The sequence below is a fragment of the Stegostoma tigrinum genome, chromosome 7 (assembly GCF_030684315.1).
Source record: "Stegostoma tigrinum isolate sSteTig4 chromosome 7, sSteTig4.hap1, whole genome shotgun sequence".
NCBI classification, from domain to species: Eukaryota; Metazoa; Chordata; class Chondrichthyes; order Orectolobiformes; family Stegostomatidae; genus Stegostoma; species Stegostoma tigrinum.
The window spans coordinates 35705830-35726371 of NC_081360.1; the positions used below are offsets into that span (position 1 = coordinate 35705830).

The 20542-nt window shown below is 39.0% G+C and overlaps 1 protein-coding gene across 3 annotated transcripts in view; it reads right to left on the minus strand.

The window, feature by feature from the left end:
* Window positions 1–9: 9 nt before the first annotated feature.
* glsb (glutaminase b) overlaps window positions 10–20542 on the minus strand; it is a 118758-nt gene continuing 98225 nt past the window's right edge. For all 3 annotated transcript variants that reach the window (XM_048534279.2, XM_048534280.2, XM_048534282.2), the window contains 5 exons: window positions 9863–9924; window positions 5157–5233; window positions 5012–5075; window positions 2555–2702; window positions 10–1727 (listed from right to left, as the gene is read on the minus strand). In XM_048534279.2, coding sequence (XP_048390236.2) covers window positions 1719–1727; window positions 2555–2702; window positions 5012–5075; window positions 5157–5233; window positions 9863–9924 — 360 coding nt within the window. In that variant the 3' untranslated portion in view covers window positions 10–1718. The remainder of the gene's footprint in view (window positions 1728–2554; window positions 2703–5011; window positions 5076–5156; window positions 5234–9862; window positions 9925–20542) is intronic.

The following is a 20542-nucleotide window of genomic DNA, read 5'->3' on the forward strand; positions in this document are numbered from 1 at the left end:
TGGTGCATGTGAGAAAGAAAACAATACAAGAGTTTTGCGTTTTTATTTGTGCATTTAGCACACTTGATTTGCTTCTTTTAGATAAATACCCTGCATTGCCAGCAACACTTCAAAAATAACATTTCAGATTGAAATATGGAACAGTGCACTGAAAATAGATTGCTGCTAGCAAGTACATTAAACATCATCAATCTGCCATGCGTGAAAAGGCAGTCATGTCACAATGTGGAAAAATACAATTACGGTCACAGTTTAAATAGCAGTTTAAACATAAGCAGAGGCTAGTCCTGCCCTAGAACAAGAAAGGCAGAAGCATGAGCAGGCTGTTTTGACTGTTATAACAGTAACATGTACAATTATTGAAAAGATCCATTTTATAGTGCAACAACTCACAATGCAATTACAGCAGTGAATAGAAATATATATTTTAAAATTTAAATGAACAAAATATGCTGAAATGTTACCCATCCATCTAATACAATTCTAAGTATTCACATACACAGACAATTGCACAAAGCAAACTTAGGCAGTTCAGGTCTTTCATCACAACATTAAGCATCAAATGCTACTATTAAACTGGAATCCTACACAAATACACATGATTCATACAAAACATGGCAGAGAAAACTTTCTTGAATGCACCAACTAGGTTAGCAGTTAAGAAATAACTCCAATTATATGTAAATAAAATGCAAATTTACTTTTGTCCAGGGTTCCACAGCCCTTGTAGCATTGTGCATTACTGTCTGTACCTTCATCAAGTTTTTGTAGGAGAAAAGAAAATAAAGTCAAATTCCCCAATAGAAATAGGATGATAAAGATTCTAATTCTGCTCAATTATCTTTGGGTGTGCAGGCATTACTTCAGATGATTAACTAGGTTAGCCTGTTCAAGCACATTGCATACGGTCCATGGAAGTAGTAGACTTTGAGGGTTCAAATGCCTTTTCCTGTTATGTGATAGATTTAAAATCTCTCTATAATAGATACTGTTACAAGAAAAAATTGCATTTCCAGGAAATCATAATGATGTAAACTAACAAACTCAGCTAATGTAAACAGCAATTGCTGGAAACGCTCAGCAGGTCTGGCAGCATCTGTGAAGAGAAACTAGAGTCAACATTTCAGATCCTTAATTCTGATTTCTCTTCACAGATGCTGCCAGATCTGCTGAGACTGTCCAGCAACTTTTGTTTTGCAGCATCTGCAGTTCTCCTGGTTCAACTCCATTTATGCCTGTATTGTATGTAAAGCAATGAACCATGCAGTCTGGAACTACATATGCTTTTTGAAAGTTCACAGACTATTAACATGATCCAATGGAATCAGATTGTACAAAATAGTCAAGCCTTAATTCAAATAACAATAACTGCTCTGAAAAGCAGTAATAACAAGGACTACACATCTTAACTATTTTTCTGAAGTACAGCACTAAGCATTACTGGAAGTCATTGGACCAGTTCCAACACAAGAAAGTTAAAAATCTTGCATTGGTACTTGAAAGAAAAATAGTTAGTCATTTTTGAACAGTTATGTATTTGTAAAACAAGTAAATTTTCAGGAATATTTATTCCAGACTTGCTGATAAGTATTCCTATTCCTGAGAAAGAATTGTGAACTTGATAGATGGTTAAATATTTTTGATACAGAATCATTTACATTTGTTGGAAGCCTTTACTTACAAACAATTACAGTTATGAAACATGAAGCCTCTTCTGTTTAGTGGACCTTTATAAGAGGTGGGGGAAAAAGTAAAAGTGAATGAAACAATATTTTAACAAGAAATTAAAAATAAATTAATAAAATTATACTAAGTGGGAAATGTCAAAGTAATAATCTACTGAAAGGCAACAAAACAGTTACATAACCCACATGTAGAATCTGAGCTTTTACATTTCTTGGCCATGATACTAATATTGAATGAGTTTTTTAACAAATATTATACTGTTACTGTTGACTGAACTGTTGATTCACTGCTACACTTTTACACAATGGGAACAGTAGACATTTCAAAGGAGCAAGTAAAATAGCCTCTATTTGTAAAACATCTGGACAAAATCCTAATACTGAACACTAATATTCATTCACATTTTACAGGGATGCTTCAACAGGTTACTTACAGAACACACCAGCTATAATTTCCTTACACATTTACTAAAGCTGGATATTTCCCAGTGTTAATGGCCCAAGTATCTGATTGACTAAATTGCTTACTAGTATTAATAATAATTTACGACTTCATGGCAATTTTATAATTGATTAGAAGACATATTAAATCTTATAATTCCCATGGAGATTATTCTATCTTTCTTTGAAATTGTCATACAACTAACTCAATATATCATGTTAAGAGTCAGACCTCAGGCACCAAACTGAATACCGGCAATCCTTTCTATTTTGCCTATAATTTTCTAAGATTACATCAAAAATGTTCCAAGGAGAAAACACCAGAACAATTGCTTGAAAAAAAAACACAACACTTGTACAAATCCCAAACTTCAATTTAGTTTTGGTAGTTCTGAACAAAATAACAGTTTGATAGTGTTGAACTATACCATGCTGTCTAAGTTCTCTTTAGAGGGTTTTTCTTTTCCATTGTTCGAGTCCTCTGTGGGCATGTACTTGCTCTGGTATTCCTGAAGGATTGTTACAATATCATGGTGGCCAAAGTGAATTGCCTCATCTACTGGTGTATTGCCCCACCTAAAACGATTTTTAAAAGACACAAGTTAGAGAACCTGATGAGATACATCATATGGTACTAAAGAACCGACCAACAGAGGTTGAACTGGTAATAATCTTTCAAGATTCCTTAAAATTTTGGAAAAAATCCCAGAGGATTGGAGAACTGCCAGCATAATACCTTTATTGAACAAGGGAAGAAGAATAAAAACGGGTAACATCTGTTACTGGGTAGGTGTCTATTATATTGTAATATTTCATAATGACCGCAACAGCACAGCATTTAGAAATACATAACATGTTCAAGCAGAGTCAGTATGCTTTCATATACAGAAAACCACACTTGGCAAATCTACTTGCATTCTAAATTCTAATTCATTCATAGGATGTGGGCATCACTGACTGGCCAGCATTTATTACCCGTCCCTAGTTGCCCTTGAGGTGGTGGTGGTGGTGAGTTGTCGTCTTGAACTGTTGCCCGGATCTTGTTGTATTTAAACATGAACTGGTTCAGTGTTTATGAATGGTTGCTGAACATTTTGCAATCATCAGCAAACATCCTCATGCCTGATCTTATGATGGAGGGAAGCAACTGAAGATGGTTGAGCCTAGGACAGAACCCTGAGGAACTCCTGCAGAGATGTCCTGGAGCTGAGATGACTGACCTCCAACAACCACAACCATTTATGTACGAGGTAGGACTCCAACTAGACAGCTCTCCCCCCCCACCCCTTATACCCCCATTGATTCCAATTTTGCTAGGGCTCCTTGATAGCACTGTTGGTGACATCTTCCATCACTTGACTGATAATCAAGAGCAGACCAATTGGGCCATAATTAGCCAGGTTGGATTTGTCCCACTTTGTGTGTACAGGATATACACCTGGGTATCTGTATCGGAACAGCAAGCTCTGGGTACAAGTCCTCAGTACTACTGCCAGAACACTGTCAGGGCCCATACACCTTTGCAGTATGGCAGAGCACTGATTCATTAGTGAAGGAAAGGACAGTATGTGGTAATTAGCAGGAGATTTCCTTGACCACGTTTAACCTGAAGCCACAAGACTTCATGAGGGTCAGAGTTAATGTTGAGGACTCCCTGGGCAACTCCCAACTGACTAAACCATTGTGCCACCAAAACTGCAAGTGGGATAGGACATATTCAGGGATGGTAATGGTGATGTCTGAGAAATTGTCTGTAAGGTATGATTCTGAGAGTCTGCCTATGTTAAGATGACAGTCTGGCATGCCTGATGTGTAAATCAAGGATTCCCCACCACTTTAGTTGGCAGGGCCTCAACAACATCTGATGCATTTCCAGCATTTGGGCCATCACCCCTTCCTCTACCAAGAACTGCGATAAGAGTTCCCCAGTGCTCACTTCCCACACCACCTGCCACTATTTCTGTTACTCCACCACCAAACACATCTTCAAACCATCTTCCCTGAAGGAAGTTTTCTCTCAGTAAGCCCTGTCCACTCCACTATCATCTCATCCATCTCCTACAGCACCTTCCTGTACAACACCAGCCCTTTTACCTCCTCTTGTCCCACCACCCAAAGACCCCTCCCAAAAAAAAGCCTTCCAAAGTTTCAGTGGTTGATTTGTACTTCTTTCAATCTAGTCTTATGTAAACCACTGCTCGCAATGCTGTCTTCTCTGTATCGGAGACAAAACACAAAGTGGGTGGCTGCTCTGTCAAATACCTCTGCTCAGTCCCCAAGCATAATCTTAATTTTCCAGGTACCTGCCATTTCAATACACTCTCTAGCTCTCACCTTCAAATTTTTGTCCTAGGCTTGTTCCAGTGAAGACCAGTGTAAAATAGAGGAATAGCACTTTACAGCCTTCTCGACTTAATGGTAATTCAACAACTTTGGACCGTGAGCAACGCCCCAATTTTGATTACACACCCACTAACATCTTGTTTATGGTTTTACTTACAGCACAGCCAGCCAATATTCTGCTTTTAACACCTTTTCCAAATCTTTGTCTACTTTTAGAACCATTATGACTCCTTGTCCTTTGGTTTGCAACATCTTTTCCTGGCCTAAGCTTCTGTTCTACTGGCTCCTCCTCACTTCTTCCAACGGTAATAACCTATCATTTTCATACCTCCCCCAATCCTCCCCTTCAGTTCTGAAGAAAAGACATTGGACTTGAAATGTTCACTTTGTTCCTCTCCACAAAAATTGCTGGAGAAGCTCTGCAAGAAAGGCAGTTTCTAGTTGTTTTATATCAAGTTAGTGAGACTTAATTTAAAGGCTAGTCTTTGCACAATTTACTGCTTTTATGCAACTTAAATACCATTAGATTATGACCAACTCACCTGTCTTTAGGAAATGGGTTTACTTTGCATGCTTCTAACAAAAACTGAACCACCTCCACGTGACCTATAAATCAAAATACAGCAATTACACTGAGTTACATAACCTGACTCTTCAGGGTTTGTTAGCTCTGCAAGTGAAATTTACCTTCTGCAGCTGCTACATGCAGTGCCGTGCGTGAATCATAGTCTCTCTGCTCCATGTCCATGGCAGACAAAGCAAATCTGGAACAAAATAAAGATAACTGTTTTTAATAGTTTCTTGGTCTAAAACAAAACATTAAATTGCCTTACGTTTCTGTTTGTATTAAATTAAAATAATCCACGAGATTTTATTTTGAATGCAAACTGTTAATGTATGTGGAACCTAAATGCTTTCTGGTTTCTCAGGCTGTGGTCACTTTTTCCATGTGACCATCTATTCCTACAATTATTTCCACTTGGATAAAGTGGAAGCGCTAATTAAGTTAATGTTAGAGGCTTTAAGACAGTCATTTTTATTTTGGTTCGTGATTACTTTACCATAAAGCAACCCGACATACATAATTAAACTTTTTTTTTGAAAAAGAACTTTCTTCTTACAAAGGCACACCATCCTGAATTGGCAGCCTATTAAGTCAAGCTCACATACATAGAGAGAGGGCTGCAGTCCCTGAATATTACCCACAGACAGAGTGGCAGGTGTCCCAGTGGCTGCAAATGAACCACAAGTGCCCTTTCAGTTAGTACAGAATGTTGATCATTATTGGTTTGAGACAAATTCTGGGCTAATCAGAAGGCACTGCGTGTATCCTCCATATTTGGAATGTTAAAATACAAGGAAAGTTTAAGCTGAACAGATTAGTACATCAGCAGTTTTTACTATCTTTGAGTGAGCTACATCAGCATGAAGTTTAATCCAAGTAGCTGCAAAATAGGCATTTTTAAAAATGCAATTGTATGTCTTGGGAAAGGAAAGACTATTTTAAAGTGATATTTTACATTTGTAGAGACGTATTGTTTCAATTGTACAAGAGAGATTGGTGATACAGCAGCAAGAGTACTATGTGCTGTTTGTGTCGCCATATCTCAGGGAAGATATTGCCACAAAAGAAAGTGCAACAAAGGTTCAGCCACTGCATTTCCAGTGTGGCAAGACTGTCCCTAGAGGACAAATTAGGCAAACTAAACCGTGGACCCAGCACCAATCCACCTGGCACACTGCTGATCAAGGCCTCCATTCTAAAAAACAACCCTTCACCACCACCCTGTCTTCTACCTTTGAGTCAATTCTGTACTCAAATGGCTTGTCCTCCTTGTCATCTAACTTTGCTAACCAGTCTATATGAGGAATCTTGTTGAATGCCTTACTGAAGTCCACACAGATCATATCCACCATTCTACCCTCAGTCATCTGTTATTTCTTCAAAAAACTCAATCAAGTTAGTGGGACATGATTTCCCATGCTCAAAACCTTGCTGACCCTCCCTAATCAGTCTTTTCCTTTCCAAACACATGTAAATCCTGTCCCTCAGGATCTCCAACAACTTGCCCACCACTGATGAGAGGTTCCTTGGCTTTTCCTTACCATCCGCTGCTTCTTGTCATTTATATGAATAATTTGGATATGAACATCCAGGTATAGTTAAGTATGTTTGTTTACAGATGACTCCAAAATTGGAGATGTAGTGAACAGTGAAGATGATTCACAGTACAGAATACAATGGGATCTTGATCAGATGGGCCAATGGGTCAACGAGTGGCAGATGGAGTTTAATTTAGATAAGTGTGAGGTGCTGCATTTTGAAAGGCAAACCAGGGCAGGGCTTATACACTTAATGATAAGGTCCTGGGGAGTGTAGCTGAACAAAGAAACCTTGGAGTGCAGGTTTGTAGTTCCTTTTAAGTGGATTCACAGGTAGTTAGGATAGTGAAGAAGGCATTTGGTATGCTTGCCTTTATAGCTCAGTGCATTGAGTGTAGGAGTTGAGAAGTCATGTTGCAGCTGTACAGGATATTGGTGAGGCCACTTTTGGAATACTGCACATAATTCTGATTTCCCTGCTATTTGGATGTTGCGAAACTTGAAAGGGTTCTGAAAAGATTGGCAAGGATGTTGCCAGGGTGGACGGTTTGAGCCACAGGGAGTGGCTGAATAGGCTGGGACTATTTTTGCTGAAGCATCGGAGGCTGAGGGGTGACCTTAGTAGAGCTTTATAAAATCATGAGGGGCATGGATACGGTGAATAGACAAGGTCTTTTCCCAGGGGTAAGGGAGTCCAAAGCTAGAGAGCATTGGTTTAAGGTGAGAGGGGAAAGATTTAAAAAGGGACCTAAGGAGCAACATTTTCATGCAGCGGTGGTGCATATATGGAATAAGCTGCCACAGGAAGTGGTGGAGGCTGGTACAATTATAAAATGTAAAAAGCATCTGGATGGGTACATGAATAGGAATGATTTAGAGGGATATCTGCCAAATAAGACTAGATTTATTTCGGATACCTGACTACTATGGATGAGTTGGACTGAAAGGTCCGTTTCCATGTTGTACAGCTCTGTGTCTTTTTGCTTGTATTCTATCGAGTTTGAGGGGTGATCTCATTAAAAACCTACAAAAATAGGATAGGCAGAGTGGATACAGATAAGAGTTTGTCCTGAATAGAGTCTAAAACCTGGGGGCACAATTTAAAATTAGGGGGATAGCTCTAAGGTCCAAGGTGATAAGTTATTTTATTGAGAGTTGTGAACCTTTGCACTTCTCTACCACAGTTGACACAGAATTATAGGAGACATTGTTTGCCATAGCAATAAATGCTATCACTGAATAACTGTAGTGCCTGTCTGTTGAGGTCACACTTTGAATGTAATTTTAAGCTTCATACTTGGGTACTATTTTAGTTACTGTATTTGTAAAAAGTTGCTTTCTTAAGCATTGTAAGCGGATACGGTTGAATGTAATGTGCTGTTAGTGTACTAAAACCATTGTAACCTTGTTGAGTATTTTTCTACTTGTTGAAATCTTTTATTCATAGCTCTATCCATTTGTTTTTGGCTCCATTCTTTTACCAAGTCTGTCACAACTAAAAAAATTAAATGCTCATTATGAGTTACAAATAGAGACAATAAATACAAATGAGACTCAGTCTTTGAATATGTTTAAGGTAAAGATCAATAGATTTCTGATTACCATTGGCATAGAGAGTTGTGTGGAAGGGGCGAATAAAAGACAGCGAAGTCTATGATTAGTCATGATCGTACTGGAACAGACATGATGGGTTGAATAGTCTACTAGGATGTGGGATTTCAAGACTAGGGGGCACATTAAGGTGACAGGAGAAAGATTTTAAAAATAATGAAATAAATAAAAAAAATTTGTTTACAGAGGATGGTTTACTTATGGCATAGTCTTCCTGAGGAAGTGGTGAATGTGGGTACAATTACAATGTTTAAAAGACATTTGGATAACTACATGAATAGGAAAGGTTTGGAGGGATATTATCCAGCAGCAGACAGATAGGATTAGTCCAGTTTGGCATCATGATTGACATGGACTGGTTGGACTGAAGGATCTGTTTCCGTGCTGTATGACATTATGCTCCTGCGTATACATGATCTACTTCCTCCTACATCTTTTATGGTAGCATTTGAGACATGACTGCTTATTTTATCACAGGAAGAAAACACAGACCATATCACGAAATTAGCAATGTAACCTGCAAAGTATATGACTAGTTCTCTAAATTTCAATAAGCTTTATATAGTCATTTTCAATATATACCATGTAAAATTATTTCATTTTAACAAAATTTGATCTGATGACATTGTAACTATCATTCCCAGAAATTTATTTAACTGCCCGACCATGTCATCTTGATCTGTGTTTTGAGTTTCCAAAACTTCCATTCATTGAAAAGCAGTACATTCCAATCAAATGTAGAGCTTAAAGAAATCTTTCGTGCAACTAAAACATCTATTCACAAAATATACAGCAAATACAAAAGAGCTGCACCCACTTCTATTGCTGTTAAATGTCAGAATATTTTGTAAATACAGCACGATAATCCAATATTAAAAGAGATTAAAGTTACACTGCAGAAATTCATAGCTTTCAAATTACACTATTTGTAACTCATAATGAGCATTTCTTTTTAGTTGTGACAGACTTGGTGAAAGAATGGAGCCAAGAACAAATGGATGGAGCTATGAATAAAAGATTTCAACAAGTAGAAAAATACTCAAGGTTACAATGGTTTTAGTACACTTAACAGCGTGTTACATTCAACAGTATCCACTTACAATGCTTAAGAAAGCAACTTTTTACAAATACAGTGACTAAAATAGCACCCAAGTATGAAGCTTAAAATTACATTCAAAGTGTGACCTCAACAGACAGGAACTACAGTTATTCAGTGGTAGCATTTATTGCTACGGCAAACAATGTCTCCGATAATTCTTTTTAATCTACTGTAATCAGTGGGCCAAAATAGTTAATACAGTTGCAGTTCTACAGCTTAGCAGTTACATTGATTTGTGACCAAGAGACTGGATTTTGTAATAGCTCTTTGGCAATGATAATAATAACTGATTTATTAAATCCTTTTTTTGTTCTTCAACTGTCAACTGAGATTAGTTATTCACAAAGGGAAGGCTGAACATGCACAGAAACAATTCTAGATGGAAGTAGTAGGTTTTCTGCCTACTGTGGACACTGAAAACTTACAGCATTTTGGGCTGTATAATACTGACAAAATAATTTAACATTCAGATTTATTTTATAGAGGCATTTGCAAACACAGGTCCATGCACCATTTCTATTTGGCTAAACACAACATGTAGCCTCATTTGTGAAGCAATCTTTGAAACTCTAAATATTACCTTCTCAGTGCAGACACATCTCCAGTATAAGCAGCAAAAAGAAGATTGATCACTGACTTCACCTAAAAAAGATATAGAAAAAAAATCACAAAAAACGTTATTATTTATATTTGCTTTACCGCTGATTTATGCTTTTTAAATATGCCCCATTTATTAAAATACTATGTACAGAGGAAGAGAAACCATAATGCCTTAGTTTCTGCCATTTTTAAAACTTGAGGATCTAGGTACTTAGTATAAGTTATAAATAGGATATATCATTCAACTCAAGATAGTAAACTATCGTGTTCGCAGTTGATTTGTATCTCAAAATCTTTTATTATTGTCAATTTATTTCTCACCTCTGAAAAAGTTTTCTGTACCTAAGTCTGAAGTCTTGATTTAAGATTCTCCTCTTCAAACATAGTATCAAAACTCAATCATTATCATCACTAAATATGCAATTCTCCATCAGATTGTTAACTAAAAATGGTTTTGTACACAACACTAAATCCAATGTACAGTATTCCTTTGACATTTAAAATGCACATAAGTAAATTGTCTTTACCATTTCAGCTTTTCCAGCCTGTCTTAGGTTTAAATTTTCCATGATAACCACCTTTTTTGCTGTTTGCTTCCCTGATCTCTACTAGTACGTCCTCATTATTTCCATCAGAATATTTGTAGACAATTCATACCAGGGTCTTTTTGTCCTTTACTGATCCTTAATTCTACCCACACTGTTTGTACCGTCTACACATTTTTGCTGAAATCACATCTTTCAATCGTGATCATTGTATCTATCAACACTGTTACATCCTTTTCTTTCACAACTTCGTTGCCCTTTGTAAAAATCCTATAATATTAATATTTACCAATTAGATTTTAGTTGTAATATTGCATGTATTGAACTGATAGTAAATCCTGTGCACGTCACCTCTTGACTTTTAGCCAAAGAATCCAAAGTCTTTATACTCACTACTCAGGCACCCTGTGAATCTGTTCATTGGTAGAATTATAGAACACAATCGAAGGCTGCTGTTTAGCTCCTTGTTTGTGCACATCGACAGGCAAAGTCAAGTCCACTATCTCACTAGAACCACTGCATTTTAGTCAATTCCACTAACTAATACAACAACATGGCATCACGAAGTAATGGTAGTTACAATAATATATTTTTTGACTTATTTTGAACTTTTAGGGGCAATTTTAGTAGGAATAGTGTCCAGTCTGACAACTATACAAGATGACGGTACAGGTTGGATTCCGACCCATCTAAAAACATGCAAAAATCGACAGCCTACAATTTGGCTAACATTTTAGTTTTAGAATGTCAACTTTTACACAGTATAGACGATAGCTAGATTATTGTTAAATTAGATTTGTCTGCCCAGTTCACTTGCTTTATCTATTATGCTACATAGATATGCAACCAGAAGTCTTTCATCTCTAACTGTTTGGCCTGCTGTGTTCATCCAGCCTCACATTTTATTATCTTGGAATCTCCAGCATCTGCAGTTCCCATTATCTCTCTCTCTCTCTCACACATTCACTGTCCCTTCACTTTCGGATTGGACATCAATTTGCCTCCTCCTACATAATTTCATGACTTATTGGCCATTTTTTTGGCAGTACTATTGTATTATAAACAAAACTAATAACCATAAGCACGAAAATAATTATCCAGCGCTAATAAACTCAGTCAGCACTACTATATATTAATACTCCATGATGGAAGCTAAAATCATGCTGTGAACATTAATCTGATATATCAGAGAAATTAGTTAAATGGAACAGCAAATAGTTTGCAGAATCCTCCACAATAGCAGTGACAGATATAAACAGATTGGGATACTCTGACAGCAAAAGCTGCAGTTTTAGGTTTAATAAGCAACAATGCTACAAAATCAACCAAACGGATTTGAGGTTGTTCTTTGCGTTGACATTGAGCAGGCACGTTACACAAGAAATACAGCAGAAAAGCAAAAGGGCCCCTCAAGCCTGTTCTATCGTTAAATATTATCAAACCTAATGTTATGCCTCATTTCCACTTTCCTACACAACCCCCACAGCCTTTGATTCAGAGTCACAAAAAAAATCTGAATCATGTAAATAACAACGACCATGGCAACCCCAAGTGAAGAAATTTCTCCTTATCTCAATCCTTAGTGATCAATTGCACATCCTGAGACGATCTCCATAAATTGCTGGTGGAAACATTTGAATGTCTATCAAGCCCAAGCAGAATCTTGTCTATTCCAATGAGGTCATCACTCATTGTTTTAAACTCGAATGTACATGCCCAACTTACTCAGGTTCTGACCACAGGAACACATTCCCATCCTGGAACATTTGCTAAATTGCAAGGATGTGTTAAATCTTGTGCAAGTGACTCAAATTATTTGTGCAATTTATTTGCACTTTTTATTTCCCATTAAGTGCACGGTGTTTGCTCCCTCAAATGCAATCTCTTCTACAATGGGAAAACAAACAGTTTGAGTGATCACTTTGCAAATCACCTGCATTCAGTCCACAAGCACACTCTCAAGCTTCCAGTTGCTAGCATTTTCAAGTTACTGCTTTGCAGTCAAGCTCAAATTTCTGTCCTCTGCCTACCAGAATTTTACAATGAAGCTGAATGCAGGCTTAAGAAACAGCACCTCATCTTCTGATAATATTTTTAGTCCAGAAGGGTGTAAAGTATCTTGAGTTCAATAATGTCAGACCATGAAACCTGTCTGCAAATAGACACAGTGCAGGAGAAACTGAGCAGGCTGGCAGCATAATTGGAAAGAGAAACCAAGTTAATATTTTGAGTTCCAAGACTTGGATTCAAAATGTCAAATATTTCTCTCACCATTGATGCTGCCAGACTTGCTGAGATTCTCCAGAACACTTTTTTTGAATTCAAATCTCCAGCACTCAAGTGTTTTGGTTTTGTGTAGTACATATCTCAAAACAATCTTTGTTCCCCAGATCAGTTCTATTTATTTTGCCATGTGTTGGTCTTAGTTTTGTTTTACCTGCTTTTGCTTTTGGACATAGCTGTTCATTATTCTGTCACATACTCTGGAAAAATGCTTTGTTTCCTTACTACAACGACTAACTCTCCCTTTGTCTCTAAATAAGCAAAAACTTATCAGTTCTTAAAGGCAATAGCAGAGCAGGTGGTATGTACAGGGTTGGGGAGGGAAAGAAGAAACTGAACAAAATGGAAGTTCAGAACTAGTTGGGAATTGTGCTATTCACATCCAATCCTAAAAACTCAACTACCTGTACTTAGTGCCCCTTTAAATTCAGCTTCCGGTCAAGTCAGTTTGTGAGGATGACAGAGTTAAATTTTACAATATGGATTTGGTGCCAAGTGAGATCAGTGAAGGGGGTGAGAATTTTCTCTGCACCTCAGAAGTTAAGTAAGAATTATTCTTTAAAAATGGTCAGGGAAAAGCTCAACTGTTTTTGCCCCATCGCAATTCACTCCAGAGATCTCCTTAATTCATAACGCACTGCTGGGAAACAACTTTCCAGAACAAGGCTGAATTTGGACAGCTGCCTCACATTTTTAACATAAAAAGTTATACACTAGTTACATCAAATGCAAATAATTCAATACGTAATTATCTGTGCTTGTACTTATTTTCTGCCCTGACAAGTCTGTGAAGAGAAGATTCTTTCATCCCATGATATGCACAAATGTAATATTGAGAACAAATGGTCACAAATTCCAGAGATAGTGGGAACTGCAGATGCTGGAGAAATACTAGATAACAAGGTGTACAGCTGGATGAACGCAGCAGGCTAAGCAACAGAGGAGCAGGAAGGCTGACGTTTCGGACCTAGACCCTTCTTCAGAAATGGGGAAGGGGAAGGGGGTTCTGAAATAAATAGGGAGAGACAGATAGAAGATGGATAGAAGAGAATATAGGTGGAGATGAGACAGACAGGTCAAAGAGGCAGGGATGGAGCCAGTAAAAAGTGAGTGTAGTGGGGAGGTAGGGAGGAGATAGGTCAGTCCAGGGAGGCTGGTCGGGGGTGGGATGAGGTTAGTAGGTAGGAAATGGGGGTGGGGCTTGAGGTGGGAGGAGGGGATAAGTGGGAGGAAGGACAGGTTAGGGAAGCGAGGACAAGCTGGGCTGGTTTTGGGATGGGTTGGGGGGAGATTTTGAAGCTTATGAAGTCCACATTGATACCACTGGGCTGCAGGGTTCCCAAGCAGAATATGAGTTGCTGTTCCTGCAACCTTCGGGTAGCATCTTTGTGGCACTGCAGGAGGCCCAGGCTGGACATGTCGTCTGAGGAATGAGAGGGGGAGTTGAAATGGTTCACGACTGGGAGGTGCAGTTGTTTATTGCGAACCAAGCATAGATGTTCTGCAAAGTGGTCCCCAAGCCTCCATTTGGCTTCCCTGATGTAAAAGGAGGCCACAATGGGAACAGTGGATGCAGTATACCACATTAGCAGATGTGTAGGTGAACATCTGCTTGATGTGGAAAGTCTTCTTGGGGCCTGGGATGGGGGTGAGGAGGGAAGGTGTAGGGGCAGCTGTAGCACTTCCTGTGGTTGCAGGGAGAAGTGCCGGGTGTGGTGGGGCTGGAGGAGAGCGTGGAGTGGACAAGTGAGTCACAGAGTGAGTGGTCCCTCTGGAAAGCAGATAACTGTGGTGAGGGAAAATGTCTTTGGTGATGGGGTTGGACTGCAGATGGCAGAAGTGTCAGAGGATGATGCGTTGGATCCGGAGGCTGACGGGGTGGTATGTGAGGACAAGTTGCGGGAAACACAGTCAAGGGCATTCTTGACCACTGTGGGGTGGGGAGGAGTAGTTGCGGTCCTTGAAAAACGGGGACGAGGACGAGGACATCCGAGATGTACGGGAGTGGAGTGCTTCATCCTGGGAGCAGATGCGGCAGAAGTGAAAGAATTGGGAATAGGGTATGACATTTTTTGCAGGAGGTGGTGTATTTTAGGTAGCTATGGGAGTCAGCGGGCTTGAAACGGATATTGGTTTCTAGGTGTTTCTTTGCCGGAGATGGAGACAGAGGGGTCCAGGAAGGAGAGAGACACATCAGAGATGGCCCAGGTGAACTTAAGATTGGGGTGGAAGGTGTTAGTGATGTGAATGAACTGTTCAAGCTCGTGGGAACACGAGGTGGTGCCGAAACAGTCATCAACGTGACGGAGGAAGAGGTGGAGGATAGCGCCGGTGTAGGTTTGGAAGAGGGATTGTTCCACATATCCTACAAAGAAGCACGCATACTTGGGCCCATGCAGGTACCCATGGCCACCCCCTTTCTCTGTAGGAAGTGGGAGGAATTGAAAGAGAAGTTGTTGAGGATGACGATGAGTTCGGCTAAGCAGATGAGGGTGTCAGTGGAGGGGGACTGGTCGGGCCTGCAGGACAGGAAGTAGTGGAGGGCCTTTACACCATCTGTATGGGGAATGCAGGTGTATAGGGACTGGACATCCATGGTAAAAAAGATGAGTTGGGGATCAGGGAATTGGAAGTTCTGGAGGTGGTGGAGGAGGACATGAGTGGTGTCATGGACATATGTAGGGAGTTCCAGTTCAGTTTTGCTCTATACTACACCGAGAACAAATCAAAAGTTAAATCAACATTTCAAAACAAAAAAATTCTGGATTCATCATTCATTAAGATTTGTACCTGCAGCAACTTCACATTAAACTTTTCTTTGAAACTGCTGCAATTGTTATCTGTTTCACTCTTAACATCATGAATGTCAAGTACACTAACCCATTAGTGGAAAGAACAGATCAAATCATTTCTTAAGAATTAATTTGCTAGGCCAGTTAGAACCATAATTGTCCATCCCCTTAACTTAAAATGGCTTCTTTTCTCCCTACCCTGGATATTTGCACAGCATGAAATTTTTAAATTTGATTTTTCAGCCCTTAATTCTGATAATGAAGCTAAAATCTGTAAAAACAAAAACAAACTGTGTCATAGGCATGAAGAAGCTGATCCACTCTAGGATCAGATATGCTGGTTGTTGCTCCAGTGATTTTACGGTATACCTTGACAGGCAAAGTGGATTACATTTAACACTAATCAATTTGAGAGTTATAGAATGTCCATGTAGCCTAGTTTACCAGTAATTGCAAAACACCATTCACATGAAATTCTCTGAAACATTGGAAGGGAATGCTGCAACAGTATTGTGTCTTGGATTCATAACCAAATGGTTTGTTTCCTTCTCTGCCTCACAATCTGCTTCCCATCTGTACCTGTGGGAGACAGTCAGTCATATCCATTCACTCCTACTCTAAAGCTCTGCCCTGTTTCCTCAATGATTCAATCAATTTCAAACGTGAGGTGAGAAGGAAACTTTTTCACACTGCAAATTACCAAGGTAAGGAATCTGTTGCCTGGGAGTATTGTGCAGGCAGGTTCAGTTGAAGCATTCAAGATGATATTAAATGACTATTTGGATAGAAATAAAGTGCAAAGGTATTGGGAAAAAGCAGGGGATTGTCATTAGGTAATTATGCACATTTGAAGAGCTAGTGTAGACATGACAGGATGAATGGCCTTGTTCTGTATGGTGTGGTTCTGTGAAGAACTCTGGATGACTCCGACTATGAATTTAGGTTTCCCTGTCATACACTGGGCTACTAAAGCAAGCCCTAGTATTAAAAAATAAAAGCAGTCTGTCCAGGTGTGGCTATTAACACATAATTAAAAAAGTTAAACATTTTAATCTTCCCATTTATCTTAGTATTAAACTGTTTTGATTTTTATTGTGAGTTCACCATTCTATTCTTATTTTATACTATGTACTCTCACATGCACATAGATGATTAAGATACCTGTGACAGTAGGTGAGGAGAAAGGGTACAGGATGGGATGAGAGCCCTGTGACACTTGGTGATGGAGGACGACAGCGAAGAAAGAGATATGAGAGCAGTGGGCTGCGGGGGGGGGGGGGGGGGGGGGGGGTGCGGTGTTGGGGAGAAACGTTGTTTAATGCAACATTTTAAAAGAAAAAACCTTTCCATTGGATTTTCATACCTTCTTCATGATTAGACAGTGTGGTCATGCCCACTATTAAAAAAAACTTACTGGAATGATTTAAAAGGGCCTCACAGTTGTTAGCAATCATTGCAAGCTCTGGAGCAGCCACTGGTGACCTCAGTTTCTTTCTTTCAAATGCTCTATATGGCAAATTCCAGGCTTGCAGCTCTTTCCATAAAGAAATTCCTTGATCTAGTGATTACTATTAAGTTCCCCTTGTTTGGGCCCACTGAAGTAGAAAATTTCTCCAAACCCACCCAATAAAATATTTTAATGATGGAAACAAAATTGCATGCCTGCAGGAAATCTAAAGTAAAAAGACAGTGCTGGAAATATTCAGCAAAAGTGACTGTATGGGTGGAGACAAATAGTATTTCAGCTTCAAGGTCAAGATCCACTTCATACATCTGATGAAGGACAAGAGGAGATGAAACAGACCTTCCACCAGTGTCTTTCCTCAGGTGCATGTCACTGCATAGGGCAACAAGTAAAGACATGGATTCAGCTGGGAAAGATTAGAACCTCCAAAAGCAGAGGTCAGGTCTTTTGACATGTCAGAGCATCTTTCACCTTTCATGATAAATCGCTGCAAAGTCAGCCTTGTCCTGGAAAGAAACTTCCTACAACTGAATGTGTGTTATGCAATGTAATTCACAGTTTGCAAGCTATTATTGGCACTAATCATACTTTCAAAACCTCTAATTCTTTTCTTTCAAATAAAAAAAAGGACCCCAAATGGAAATACTAGCTAAAACATCAGGTTTCAGGTCAAGCAGAGATGTAATCCTGGGGCAGGCATACCGGTAATGTCACTGGACTAATAATCCAGAACTCAGGCTAACATTCTGAGGAGATAGTAAGAACTGCAGGTACTGGAGTCAAGGATAAACACAATGTAGAGCTGGAGGAACACAACAGGCCAGGCAACATCAGAGGAGCAGGCGAGTTGACACTGCAGAAAAAGTCCTGACCCAAAACGTCAACTTTCCTGCTCATCTGATGCTGCCTGGCCTGCTGTGTTCCTCCAGCCCCACACTGTATTATCTCTAATATTCTCAGGACACGGGTTTGAAACTGACCATGGCAAATCATGAAATCAAAAAGCAAAAGAATCTGAAGTTGATCTAATGGTAACCATGTAATTACAGTTGACTGTCATTTAAAACTAAAATCTGGTTCCCTGATGACTTCATGTTGAATGACCTGCCATTCTTATCTGGACTGGCCTCCATGCAATTCCAGACATACAGCAATATAGTTAACTCTTAACTTCCTGCTTACCTATTAGATATGGACCATGATGGTTTGAAATAGTTTAAAACCTCACTGTAAAATTATCCTTAGAAGAAACCAGATTATGTTGTTGTATCTTTGTTAGAACAAGAAAAACTTGACAGGGCCTAAAACGCTAAGAGGGTGGAAGTCAGACAGAATAGCAGTTTATTTTTTTAAAAAAAAATGATGATTCTTTGTGGGGTGTGAATGTTTCTGGCTAGGCAAATATTTATTGTCCATTCATAACTGCCCTCTGATTAGTGGACTGGCAGGGCCATTTCCGAGGGCAGTTAGGAATCAACAAAATTGCTTGGGTCTGGATTTACACGTACACCATAAAAAGGTAAGGATGCCAGATTTCCCTCACAAACAATTCATACAAAAGCACTAAAATGAAACTCAAATAACGTGTATTGAATGAGAGGAGAATGCCGATTAGTTGGCAAGTAAACTTTGACTGATTGGAGGCATTTCTATGGAGAATGCACCAGTTAACAATGACTGACATTTAACTGCAACACTTTGCTTGTATTTGAAACTAAGCAGGTTGACTCTGATTGAGCAAAGCATTGCTCAAAGCATAGAATAGCTGTCAGCTGTTTTGTTTTATTCAAATATTCACAGTGAATGCACATCCTTTCTGTCGGAGCTGTGATATGCAGCTTGAAGTACAGTGCCACACTGCAAGCCCAACTAAAAATCTTAAACTGGTTGATAGTATAATTCTTCACAAACCCAGGATGATTTGGCCAACCTGTCCAACAACATTGGTATCTCGGGAATTCTGATATGCAGAGGACAAACAGCTTTATCAAAATGGGTCTTTCTTCAGGAATACTCAAGTTTAGTTCTCAAAGACTTTGGCCCCCGGAGATTATAATTGTCATTGGCCAATTTGGTACAGATCACTTATTTTGATCTAATCTCTTACAAGAAGAAAAACAGTTATCAATGTCAATATTTTATGCAGATAGCAAGGGAGGGCATTTGTGGAGAGTGACCATCTATTGGCTGTTCAGATAGCAAACTCAGCAATTAACCTTATGATATTACGCCAATCAGCTGTCCTCTGGAGGTCCTCAATCCTCACCTTTAGTAATGTTACAAGCACACTCTTGCTACAAACCTACTTAGCTACTTTCATCCATGCCCTTTCCTCCTTTTGTTATCGGTGCTGCACCCTCAAATAGTTAAGTGCAGATGAGCCACTCCAACCAATACCAAAATTCTTCATTTCATAGACGAATGCACCCATGCTGGTTGGCTGGGGACCTGGAGACAGGCTGCTAATAGGGTCTTTGCAAAGCCCACTCCCTTTACCTTGTGGGTACCTACTAGTGGTTGCTTCAATTGGCCAGGATTGAGATAATAAACTCTCTTCAATGGGTAAAAATGGATTATGCAAAAAAATGTAAAAACCCTATGTCTCTTGATTTGTTCTGTGTCAAATTATTTTGAAGTATCTAGAGCTTTCCATTGTTTTGATAATAATTTTTACTCCAAGTTACTCAACATATGAAGTATATCCTATGCTTCCTTTCAAAAAATGTGGAGGACTGTAGCATATCCCTAAATTGATACTTTCCCGTTATGTAAAAATAATTATCTAAGAAACACACAGATATCATATCATTAGCACAAATTAATTATTCTGGACAATTTAATTATTTATTGCAACCTTTAACCTAAAGCACAAAACCTAATCATATCAAGATCTAACTTGTCAAAAATTTTTCTCATTTATTTTTTGCCTGATAATAGATGTAAATGTATTTCAAGTTAAATTTAAAATCTGGTAATAAAAATTGGATTTAAAATGACAGACCAGTTTCGTGAATCATTCAAAATATCTCATCTTCTCTTATATATTATTTTATATCCCAAGAACAGGTCAACATCTTTTGCCATTTTTCCAAAAAGTGATATCTCACCATTTTTTAGGTAAGGTGTGGAGCTGGATGAACACAGCAGGCCACGCAGCATGAGGAGCAGGAAAGCTGACATTTTGGGTCTGGGCCCTTTTTCAGAAATTTCTGATTCTTCATTTCTGAAGGAGGGTTCAGACCAGAAATGTCAGCTTTCCTGCTCCTCTGATGCTGCCTGGCCTGCTGTGTTCATCCAGCTCTACACCTTGTTATCTTAGATTCTCCAGTATCGGCAGTTCCGACTATCTGATTGACCTAAACAAAAAAAATGGTGACTTGTTGAACTATCCTTCCTTAGAAGGCCTCTTGCCTCCCCTTAACACATCTTAAAACAGCTTCACCTTGATCGGCAAGTCACCCAAGTAATACTGCATTTGGCACGAATTATCAGGCTCAGTAGGGACCAAACATTGTTTGAACATCAATTTGGAAATTCTGTAATACATATAATCTTTTTCCCAATTGCTTTCAAAA